This window comes from Phragmites australis, chromosome 24, assembly GCF_958298935.1.
Source record: "Phragmites australis chromosome 24, lpPhrAust1.1, whole genome shotgun sequence".
Classification (NCBI taxonomy): Eukaryota; Viridiplantae; Streptophyta; class Magnoliopsida; order Poales; family Poaceae; genus Phragmites; species Phragmites australis.
The window spans coordinates 10,763,532-10,776,365 of NC_084944.1; the positions used below are offsets into that span (position 1 = coordinate 10,763,532).

The 12,834-nt window shown below is 43.3% G+C and overlaps 1 protein-coding gene across 1 annotated transcript; it reads left to right on the forward strand.

Moving 5' to 3' along the window:
• The first annotated feature begins 1,378 nt into the window (after nt 1-1,378).
• LOC133907186 (uncharacterized) lies at nt 1,379-3,271 on the forward strand. Its single transcript, XM_062349212.1, has one exon. It carries the CDS (start codon nt 1,379-1,381, stop codon nt 3,269-3,271), a length of 1,893 nt encoding a protein of 630 aa, XP_062205196.1.
• Nucleotides 3,272-12,834: the final 9,563 nt, after the last annotated feature.

The window sequence follows — 12,834 nt, forward strand, 5'->3', positions numbered from 1 at the left end:
GGTTGTTCCTTGTATAAATACTCCATTGCTTCATAGCAATGACAGACTTTGGATAATCGAAATACAAACCCCTTTGTTCAGCTGTGTGCTAACAAATCTAGAGAGAGATCTCTACCCCTTAGCTCTTGTGTTTTCCTTCTCGAAGATTACAGAAGCGGCCGTGTCATCGGCACCCAATCCGTGCTCCTGGTCCATCGATTCCAGGTTGCGTAGGTTGGTTTCTTTGAGAGTGTGGTTGGGCGAATCCTTGGTTCAGGCTGCCGTATAGAGACGGTGGTTGGCTCCTTGTGCACGTCGTCAGGTTGCACTAGTTATCGCTGCTTGCAGCAAGTTATCGGCCGTTCTTCGGCTAGTTATCAAGACCGGGATCCTACGTCATGAAGATCGGGACCAAGACTCCATCATCTGGTACCAGAGCCTCAGTTGCCACGGTAGGAATTTTTACCCTTAGCTACATATATTTCGTGTTCATACTATCCACCAAAAAGCCACAAAAATATTTTGTTATAGCCCGTTGTTTCAATCTGTTATCCTAGTGAGTTTTGTTAAGTTTCAGTCCATTAGAGTCCTTATTTTAGTTGCTGATCATATTATCCTTTGCGTGTCCTTTGTGCCTCTTTTGTCTATCTGAAATCCCTACACAAAAAATCTGAAACCGGTATCATTGTTCGCGTTAACTTTGATCCTATCAAGTTATTGCTGACGGTTGTGTCTTGTTTAAAAAAAAAGTGTGTGCAAGTGTTATATCTAATCTTGTTCTTAGTTCTATATATAAAAAAAAAAGTGTCCAAAAAAAAAAGAAAGAAAAGAGTTGAGAAAAGTTGTGAAAGAAAAAGTAGAAAGATCAGTTTGTTTATGTGCACAAGTTCTGAATTTTTTTTTAAGTTGCACAACCAGATTGCTATCCATCTTTTGGTGCAAAATTTTGCTTGGGTTTGATTGCAACACTTGCATCCTAAGCATACTCCTTGTTTGTATCAAATCTGAAATTATCTTTGCGCGTGTGTTTGATCCATTTACATCATTCATATCTTGTGGTCAGCACTAGACTTTGATCTTCTAGTTTGGACTGTGATTTAGCTTTACAATATCTAGAATTCAGATTGCATTCCTTGTGAATCATTCCCCACCAAGCTCCACTTAAAAGCCACCGTCATAGGAACGCTGATCTTGTATTCGCTTAACCATCACTTTCGTGTTACCACCGCGCTTTGGCCCTTCTGTAATCCGCAGGAATTCATAAGAGCTTCGGTTGGTAAGAGAGGTGAGGTTGTGAGTTTCCACATATAATTTCCTATTCCACATATATTTGTTGCTTTGCTGTCACTAATTTCACAGGAAGATGAGTGACGAAGTTCAGATTGATGATTGTGTCACCATGGCACAATTCAACGAGTTGAAGCAAAGCATGGAAGAGCTAACGAACAATTTTCAAGCACTTATGGCCCATTTGCAGGATCCACCTCGTGATAACGCAAATGGAAGTCATCATGAAGATGAAGTTGATGAAACGGAAGAAGAAGCTGCTGCTCGACGTGCAAGAGAACAGCGAAGACGTAGAGAGCGAGCTGCTGCAAATGCAAGAAGACCTCCACTTCCAGGACGTGGAAATGGTGGTAGAGGTGCTGGTCGTGACCATGAGAGAGGTCTTGGACTAGAGGAAAGTGGGAGTGAAGAGGAAGAAGACAATGAGGTTGATCAGCCCCATCATGATGACCGTCGACGTCACCGCGGGAATCGTGGGCGTAATCAGCCCAACGGGGAGAGGTTTGGCAAGTTAAAATTCACCATGCCCAAGTTTGATGGAGGGTTTGATCCTGAAGCATATCTTACATGGGAGTTGAAGGTGGATAAAATTTTTCGCTTGCACAACTATTCTGAGCAGAAGAAGATGGCCATGGCTGCTCTTGAGTTCGATGGCTATGCTCTAATCTGGTGGGAGCAAATGCTAAATGATAGAGAAGAAGTTGGCCAAGGTGATGTACGTTCATGGGCTGAAATGAAGAGAGAAATGAGGGCAAGATTTGTCCCCAAACATTATCGTCGTGATCTTTTTGATAAGCTACAGAATCTGAAGCAAGGAAGCCTTAGTGTTGATGAGTATTATAAAGAAATGGAGAAGGCAATGATTAGAGCCAATGTATATGAAGATGAAGAGCAATCAATTGCACGTTTTATGTCAGGGCTGCATCGTAATATTCAGCGTATTGTTGAATTTCAGCAGTACCGCAATCTTATTGAGTTGGTCCATCAAGCAAGCAAAGCTGAACGACAGTTGCAGCAGGACATGAAGTCCAATAGAGGAGTATCTTTCAGCTCGAGAAGTGCCCCAAGTGGAAGCAAATTCACACCACGAGGTAGTGCAAGTAGAGGTTCAATTTCCAACTCAAGTGGTGGTGCACGCTCAAGCAATTTTGGTGCTTCTAGTGGTAAAGAGTTGGCTGCTCCAAATGAGAGGAACAAATCAGCAAACTCATCATCTACTTCAGTGGGTTCTTTCACCAAGAGTAGTGGGATTCAATGCTTCAAGTGTGGTGGTCGTGATCATGTTATAAAGGAGTGTCCAAATAATCGGATCATTATTGTAAATGACCAAGGAGAGTATGAATCTGCTAGTGATGAAGAACATGAAGAGATTGAAGAGGAAGGTAATATGGAGCAGGACATCTGTGAATTTGAAACTGGAGCTGCTCTTGTTGTAACTCAAATTTTGAGTGTGCAAATGAGTGAAGCTGAAAATGGACAGCGGCACAATCTTTTCCAAACCAGAGCCAAGGTTGAAGACAAGGTGTGTAAAGTAATCATTGATGGTGGAAGCTGCCACAATCTTGCTAGCAAGGAAATGGTTGAAAAGCTTGGTTTAAAGCTGCTGAAACATCCTCATCCTTATCATGTGCAATGGCTAAATAATTCAGGTTCAATTAAGATTGCACATAGAGTGAAAATTCCTTTCAAGATTGGTGAATATATTGACACCGTGGAGTGTGATGTGGCACCCATGACAGTGTGTCATATGCTTCTAGGAAGACCATGGCAATATGATCGGTCCTCTCTACATTGTGGTCGGACCAATCAATACACCATCAAGTGGAAGGGCAAGGAGTTGATTCTTAAACCCATGACACCGCAGCAAATCCTCGCTGAGCACTTACAAAAGAGCTCCAATGTGAGGAATGAGAGTGGAAAAGAAGGAGAGAAAAAGAATTCGAGTGCCCTCCACAAATCGGTGAGTGAGAGCCACAAGCTAAACATGAGAGAAAACAAGAAATGAGAGGGAGAGAATTTAGTGATGATGGCCACCAAATCTGAAATGAGAGATGTGAGGAAAAACCCAGACCAAGTATTGATCATACTTGTGTGCAAGGACACATTGCTTTCAGCTAACGACTTAACATCTGTCCCTAGTGTTGTTGCACGTGTGTTACAGGAATATGAAGATGTTTTTCCAGAGGAGACACCTGCTGGACTTCCTCCCTTGCGTGGCATTGAACATCAAATTGATCTCATCCCTGGAGCTGCACTTCCGAACCGTCCAGCATACCACACCAACCCTGAAGAAACAAAGGAAATTCAAAGGCAAGTACAAGCACTTTTAGATAAAGGTTATGTGCGTGAAAGTTTAAGTCCTTGTGCTGTACCTGTGATTTTGGTGCCAAAGAAAGATGGTTCCTGGAGGATGTGTGTGGACTGTAGAGCCATAAATAACATCACTGTTCGATATCGTCATCCTATTCCTAGGCTAGATGATATGTTAGATGAATTGAGTGGATCTATGATATTTTCTAAAATTGATTTAAGAAGTGGTTACCATCAAATTAGAATGAAACTTGGAGATGAATAGAAAACTGCTTTCAAAACAAAATTTGGGTTGTATGAGTGGTTAGTTATGCCTTTCGGATTGACTAATGCACCTAGTACATTCATCAGATTAATGAACCATGTCTTGCGAGCATTCATTGGAAAATTTGTTGTTGTTTACTTTGATGATATCCTAATTTACAGCAAGACATTGGAGGAACATGTTGCTCATATTCAGCAAGTTTTGGAGGTGCTAAGAAAGGAAAACTTATTTGCTAACCTTGAGAAGTGCACATTTTGTACAAATCAGGTTGTGTTTCTTGGTTTTGTAGTTTCAGTTCAGGAATTCAAGTTGATGAATCAAAGGTGAAAGCAATCAAGGATTGGCCGACTCCTGAAAATGTAAGTCAGGTGAGAAGTTTCCATGGACTTGCTGGTTTTTACAGGAGATTTGTGAGAGATTTCAGCACCATAGCTGCTCCATTAAATGAGTTGACAAAGAAAGGTGTTGCCTTCCAATGGGGTGAACCACAAGAGAAAGCTTTCCAAGAATTGAAGAAAAGATTATCCGAAGCCCCCTTGCTTGTGTTGCCGGATTTCACTAAAACCTTTGAGGTTGAATGTGATGCAAGTGGGATTGGGATTGGAGGCGTTCTCATGCAAAACGGACAGCCCGTTGCATACTTCAGTGAGAAGTTGGGAGGAGCACAACTGAACTATTCGGTATATGACAAGGAGTTGTATGCTTTGGTAAGAGCATTTGAGACTTGGCAACATTACTTATGGCCAAAAGAATTTGTTGTTCATTCAAATCATGAGGCTTTGAAGTATTTAAAGGGCCAAGCAAAACTGAACTGTAGACATGCCAAATGGGTTGAATTCATAGAAACTTTTCCATATGTTGTGAAATACAAGAAAGGTAAAGAAAACATTGTTGCTGATGCTTTGTCCCGTAAAAATGTTTTGTTAAATCAACTTGAAGTAAAGGTGCCGGGACTTGAAAACATAAAAGAATTATACCCCACTGACCATGAATTTTCAGAACCTTATGCCAAATGTACAACTGGAAAAGGATGGGAAAAATATCATATTCATGATGGATTTTTGTTTAGAGCTAACAAATTGTGTGTTCCAAGTTGCTCTGTTAGACTCTTGTTGTTACAGGAAACACATTCAGGTGGTCTGATGGGTCACTTTGGATGGAAAAAGACATATGAGATGCTTGCTGACCATTTCTATTGGCCGAAGATGAGAAGAGATGTTCAACGGCTTGTGCAAAGATGCGTCACCTGTCACAAAGCTAAGTCAAAACTAAACCCCCATGGATTATATACTCCTTTGCCTGTTCCTAATGCTCCTTGGGAAGATATTAGTATGGATTTTGTTTTAGGATTACCTAGGACAAAGAGGGGGAGGGATTGAATATTTGTTGTTGTTGATCGATTCTCTAAAATGGCACATTTTATACCTTGTCATAAAAGCAATGATGCTTCCCACATAGCCTCTCTATTTTTCAGGGATATTGTGAGATTACATGGCATGCCCAAAACGATTGTTTCCGACCGCGACACCAAGTTTTTGAGCTATTTCTGGAAGACATTGTGGACCAAGCTAGGGACAAGGCTGCTATTTTCCAACAGGGCAGTACACTCTACAACTAATATGTGTCCCTTTGAAGTTGTATATGGTTTCAAACCACTCGCTCCTGTCGATTTGTTGCCTCTACCATTGTAGGAAATGAGTAACATGGAAGCATCCAAGCGCGCGTCTTATGTCAAGAAGATTCATGAGAAGACCAAAGAAGCAATAGCGAAAAGGTCCAAGTACTATGCTGCATGGGCAAACAAGCATCGCAAGAAGGTGACATTTGAGCCTGGAGATTTAGTGTGGGTACACCTTCGCAAAGACCGCTTTCCAGAGAAGCGCAAATCCAAATTAATGCCACGAGGAGATGATCCATTCAGAGTGCTGTCCAAGATCAATGATAATGCTTATAAGATTGAGCTCCCTGAAGATTATGGTGTTAGCAGATCCTTCAATGTTGCTGACTTAACACCATTCTTCGGACTAGAAGGATCAGAGTCGAGGACGACTCCTATTCAAGAGGGGGAGGATGATGAGGACATCCCAACTATGCAGACCTCGGCGACCTCCTCGCAGACCTCACCGACCTCTACTCCGACATCGTCGACCTCCACACCGACCATGCCGAGCACAACTACACCAGCCCAAGTCTTTAAAGGACCAATTACACGTAGTCAGGCAAAGGAACTACAACAAGAGGTGAACGTGCTACTTTGTGAAGCTCATTTAAATATTAATGAGAATTATATACTGCCTAAGTCGAGTATATTGCTATTACTCAGGTTTACCAAGGAGGATGACAAGAACACACAAGGCGATGAATACAAAGAAGAACCACGTTCGAATTCGTCCAGTCCTGCAGAACAGTCTGAAAGAAATAATCATAACTTTGATTCCCAAAAGCTATGAAGGCCAATGGGTACTTGTTGGAAAGCTCTTGAAGTCTAGTTTCCAATGACACCAACCCCGACCAGTTTGGAGAAACCGTTATGGCGCCCGACCAGTTTTAGTGCATACTGGTCAGAAGCTCAACAGTCTGCATGAAGCTAAAGTTGCCGTGTAAAACTGTATCATTCTACAAAGTTCCGAGATGCATACTATACATGGTGTGAAAGCTTATCAAGTTAGCTTTCCAACGCATCCAGCCGCACGTCATTTGAAGCTTCCAAGGTGGAGTTATTGCCTAAACACTGAAGACTGCGACGAAGACCAACAGCTACGCGGAAACTCTCCAGAAGCTGATTTCGTAGAGACCCTTTCACATAGTCTATCTTTTCATTTCCATTTCGTGTTTTCACTTATCAAGGAGGGTTATTCCTTGTATAAATACTCCATTGCTTCATAGCAATGACAGACTTTGGATAATCGAAATACAAACCCCTTTGTTCAGCTGTGTGCTAACAAATCTAGAGAGAGATCTCTACCCCTTAGCTCTTGTGTTTTCCTTCGCGGAGATTACAGAAGCGGCCGCGTCATCGGTACCTAATCCGTGCTCCTGGTCCATCGATTCCAGGTTGCGTAGGTTGGTTTCTTTGAGAGTGTGGTTGGGCGAATCCTTGGTTCAGGCTGCCGTATAGAGACGGTGGTTGGCTCCTTGTGCACGTCGTCAGGTTGCACTAGTTATCGCTGCTTGTAGCAAGTTATCGGCCGTTCTTCGGCTAGTTATCAAGACCGGGATCCTACGTCGTGAAGATCGGGACCAAGACTCCATCAATACCCCAAGCAAAACTGCGCATAACCCCATTAGACGCACTGCCATTAGCTGAAGGGCTCGTGGCCACGCCCAGGCTAATCCATGTCCACATGGTGGTATCCTATGGTGGCACCCCAGGTTTTTGTGCACCTGTCTCGTCACATTTATGAGCCAAGCCCCTTTCGGCACATGCAAGAATTGTGGGTACAAGACCCCAAGAGATACTATGCATGACCCTATCAGACGCACTACTATTACCACACACCATCCAATACTTATGTTGAGAACAAAGAAAATATCTTACCTCCACACATGATCCTCGCAATGACGATTCAAGTGGCAAGAAGACTCATCATAAGAGAAACTGAAGGGTTTACTCTGGCTTCTGCATGGACTCCAAGACATGGTGCCTCTGCCAGCATCTCAATGGCCTTTGGCTCTAACGTTATCTACACCTCCAAGCCATGCCACTTCCATCAGGCCCCAATATCGTCGTTTACGGTTATTACTAAGAGACTCCTCTATGAATTAAAGCTATGTCATGGGATATCCTAACTACGATGCACACCCTCTAGAGAAACCTAATGGTGAATGTATGAAAAACAAATATTGGTTAATCTAGATACGTGAAGGGATCAGTGACGTCCTAAGAGGGGAGGGGGTGAATTAGGACATTTAGAATCTTTTCGGCTCCAAAAACTACACAAGATAGAGGGTGCCATTGAGCTTAGTAACTAACACATGATATTTCTCATTGCGCACATCTTTGTGCCTTCATATATTTCAATGAGACTAGTTCAAATATCATGTGCATTGGTGAGAAAATTAGCACGACTAAATGTATCAACATTTAAAGATGATAAAAGGATACTCTTCACCAATGCATCTAATTGCCTCTCCTTGTTGGTGATGCATTGTCTCATCCCTTCCTCGGTGATTTCCAAACATCTAAATCTCGAGCTTGCAATAATATGACATTAGAATTTTCTATCAGGAGAAATTTATGCCATCGAAGAGTGGAGCACTATGGGAATTCGTCACAATCCTGGGCATCACAACTCTAGGCGGTTAAACCTATTAAGAGCACAAGGCTTTGATACTACTTGAAAGGATCGATGACGTCCTAAAGGGGGAGGGGTTAATTAGGACACTTAAAAACTAACCTAATTGTCTTAAAAAACTTCACAAGATAAACCTATATCAATTTCTATCTAAATATGCTCTAGATTTATCTAGTGAGTCTACTCTACCAATCAAAGCGCTTGCATCCTTTCTAAGAAGGTAAATTGCAAGAATGTAAATACAAAAAATGTAAATAAGGTAGAGAGAGCAAACTCGGCACAAAGGATTTTTATCCTGTAATGGCACGGATGCCTCCCCTAGTCCACGTTGGAGCTCCACAAAGGATGTGCTCCCAGTTGGCACCCGGTCACGGCTCTTGAGCCACCAAATCACAAAGACAAGGCCTCCACCGGGATGAGCCACCAAGCCACCAAGGAAAAGTCTCACCACTAGCCTCCCTTTCGGTCCCTTGCCTTCATGATCACTTCAAAGCTTGAGCCACCAAGGCAAGGTTATCTGCATCCCCGTACACGCTTCTCGTCACCGCTCCGCAATAAGTTGGAGCATCAACAAGCTTACCGACGAGTTATTGTAACACCCTGGTTTTCAAATTTTTGCAATCTCCTAAATAATTTCTAGAATTTAATTAGGGTTTGAACAAATAGAATAGGATAAAACCTATTTTCGAAAATCAAATTTCAAATTGATTTAGGATATATTTTGTTTGATGCATTCATGTTGGAGTTAGGCATTTAGGGTTTTTATTTGGCTTTGTTTTTTGGTGTTTGCTTTAGATTAGAAATAGAATAGAATTTGGAAAAGAAATGGAAAATGAAGGAAAAAAAATAAAAACAAACTCGACCCGGGCCCCCTCCTCTCCCTCTCTCTCCCTCGGTCCAACCCGCCACCCCAGCCGGCCCGCTTTTTCCTCTCACTTTCCCACCTCCCGCCTGGGCCGCGCTCACCAGCCCGCCAGCCGAATGCGCCCCGCCCAGTTTTCGCCTTCACCCAGCGCTAGCGCCCGTCTCCGTCTCCCTCCGCTCGGACGCTGCCTCCGCCGCCATATCCGAGTCGATATCTAAGGTGCGCCACCGCCAAGGAGTCCCAGCCCTCCCCGAACCCTCCTCTGCCTCCTATATATTCAGCTGCCTCCCCTCTAGGTTTTCCCATCGCGAAATCGCTGAATTCTGAGCCAATTCGTCGAGTTCACAGCACCGCCACCGCCATTGCCACCGCCCTCCATCTAGCTCACTGCTTCGCCGCCCTAGAGCCGTCCAGCGCCTCCCGAGTCCACCTCCGGAGCCACGTGCCCGCCCTGAAGCTTTTCCTGGCCTTGTCGTCATTAATTGACCACCGGAGACCCTCGCCGACGAGTTCCCGTGCTTCACCGCCGCCTCCGTCATCGACAACCACCTTCCCGTGCCGCCTTGCCCTCGGTAAGCTTCCAAACGGACTCCCCGTGTTCTCCTGGTTCTGTTGCACCGATTGTCGTCGCCACCGGTGAGCCGGAACCCGATACCGGTGAGCCTTCCAGGCGCGCGCCGCCGCGGTCCCCTCGGCACCACCGTGCCCTTCTTCCTCGGCAGCCCGATCTCCTCTACGCCGTTGGATCTGATCTGCACGGCTTAGATTAGATCCTATCGTACCCTTTTGGTAGCCAATAGTGAGCCGCCATGTGTCGCCACTTGATCCAGTCAGCGCCCCCATGCCATGTAGCCCTGCCACATCGTCCTCTTTGCCTACGTGTCGTGCCTAGTCAAGCCCGGTTAGCAAATCCATGTTTTATAATACAAAAATAATTCGGTTAATTCCATAATTAGGGTAATGTTGCAATTAGGCACCTGAACTTATCTATTTTTAGCAAAAAGCCCCAACTTTTTTTTACACTTTAGCCCCTAAACTACTTCATAATTACATTTAGATCCCTCTATTTTTACAGAAAGGTCCCTAAACTTTCTGTTAATCTGAAGTTAGTCCTTTTCTTTTATAAAATAAACCCTAGACTTATTTTTAGCGTAACATTTGCTTCGTAGCTCCGTTTTAATCGATTCTCGCGCCGTTAGATTCGTTTCTCCGATCTCTATCTTTCTAGATAGGTTCTGTCTTGTTGTTTATTTGTTTTGAGCTCTGCTCTTAGTGTGTTTTGTTTGTGTGCTTTGCCAGATATCGAGCGATTAGACGTCAACGCCCCGGATCAGTTTGAAGAATGTCAAGACGAAGATCTAGAGTTCACTGAGCAGCAGTAGGGAGAAGGAAAGTGTCCTTGATCATATTGAACCTATATGTTTGAATGTTTTATTTTATAAACTACATGCAATGTCTGTCAATTTGATGGGTAGTCACCTGTGTTAGGGTTTTTACCTAGAAATTTCCTTATCATCCCTTGCAGCCTAAGTGGTTTATGGTTAGGTGTCTTATGGGTAGAATTGCTTAGCCATGCTTTTGGGATGTTGGGAAGTGTCATATACATGTTCAGTAGATAAATGCAAGGGTGATGATGAACTTGTTTTAGCAACATGGAACACTAGGACTTGGGCAAAGAGTTGGTTTGATTATGGTGGTTTATGTGGTGGTCTTGTGGAAACGTTCCAAGAAATTTGTTGGTTTGATAATGGTGGTGGGCTTGTGGATATGTTCCAAGCAGAGATGTTAGGTTTTGTTGGTTATTTCCCTGTTGGATAGTTGGATAGTCTTTTCCCAAGTATCACATATAAGGACCGGTTTGTGGAGCGACAACCCAAGAACTACCGTACCAAACACGAGGCCGATATGGGTAAGGCTTAGCATATTGATTAGACACATGGCTAGTATTTGTTGGAGTACCAGGACCTAATCAATGGACAATGCTTCATAGTGATCTCCTGGCGGCACACCACTGGCGTGTGTTAAATGTTTCGCGAACATGGCAACATGGAAATCACGACTCGTGGCTAAAAGTTGGACAACCTCTGCAGAGTGTAAAACTGTTATAACAGCCGTGCTCACGGTTATGAGAGACTTAGATCCTCACATGATTAGATGGTTATGGTCATGGGCTTGTTGGTACAGGAGGTACTGGATGGTGATGGTTTAGGGATGGTTACCTTGGATGGATAGTTGTTGGATGGTTTGGGAATAACTTTCATTTAACAAGTGCTTAATGATTTTCAATTACTTTACTGTTTCATTTACCCGCATTTACTCAAATATACCATGTGTTAGCCTATTCTTAATATAAGCCTGCATATCATTATTTTTCCACACTTGTTGAGTACTCTATGTGCTCAATCTTGCTATCTCCTACAAAACATATGCTGCTCAGTGGAAGATTTTGGAGATTTCCAAGATGACGACTTGGTGTTCTAGGAGCGTGTCTTTCGGTCAGTGCTTATGGAGTGCTTGGTCGTTGAAGCTTTTGTCCCGCTGCCGTCGTTTAGATGCCATCATTTAGCTTTTAAAGTTGTTTAGGTGAAGTCTTTTGTAAGAAGTGAACAATTGTAAGTTAAAGTATTGCTTTTGTTACTTCACCTATGACGTTCTTATGTGTGTTAAACTTCCTGGACACACATAAGCCGCACTTGGTTTTGTCCGTTAAAACCAGGTGTGATAGTTATCAAGACTCCAAGGTGCTGGCTTACAACTTGGTACAAGGTTGGATTAGTCCTTGATCCACTCTCTAGGTAGCAATCACCTAGCAACACTCTCTCTAGGCCTATAAGCACTAATCACTTACTAATATTGTGCTTAATCACTTTGGATAATCACATTAAGTAGTTTGGTGGCTTGGATGTCTACTCAAGTGTGTATAAGCTTTCTCTAGACTTCAGTAGCATGGTACACATTCAAATAACTGAGTGGAGGGATATTTATAGCCTCAAACCCGCCACTAGCTGTTAACCCAATGACTCAGAAAAGTTATTAACACCGGATGATCCGTTGAGAACAATAGTACTAACACCGGATCATCCAGTGAATACACTCTCACAAACTAGCTGTTGGAACCCCACTCAAGCCTCTATGAACACTAGACACTCTGGTGTATACTTCATCTCCACCACCGAACTATCCATTGCGTTATCATAAGCTATCCGAGCCTTTCCTTCTTCTTTGTGTAAATTGCTTCGATGTTAGCATCCGGTGCACATCACTTCATCATTGGACTATCCGATGCCTTGAACTTCGTTTTGCCTCTTTGCATTGTTCATTTTCCGGTGTAGCCTTGCTTCATCACTGGACCTTTCGGCGTGTTGATCTTCAATCTTCCACGGCTACAACTATCTCTGGTGGAAATACTTTGGTGTGTATCTTCCTTTGATCACCAAACTTTCTAGTGGGTTGTTCCATTCAGCTATCTGGATAGAAACACTTCGGTGTTGCCATGCTTTGATCACCGAACTATCCGGTGAGGCTTAGCCTTCATTCTTCAGCACGACACACTTCTTTGTAAGAATTGCTCTGGTGAGCACACTTGATGATCACCGGATCTTTTGGTGAGGTCTTCAGACCTCTCTCTCCCTTTGTCAAATATGTTCCAGTGAGTTCAACACCCAGAGCACCGGACTATCCGGTGAGGCAAATCTTCCTAGGACTACTTTAATTCGACCAATCTTTGTCCCTGCTGCAGTGGCTCCTCCATGTATTGCATCCATGAGACCTACTAACATATATTCTTGACAAACATGTTAATCCCATTGACTATGTTGTCATTAATTACGAAA

What these genes read in the sequence shown, in the direction of transcription:
- LOC133907186 (XM_062349212.1), top strand. Translation starts at nt 1,379, where the DNA reads ATGGCACAATTCAACGAGTTGAAGCAAAGCATGGAAGAGCTAACGAAC.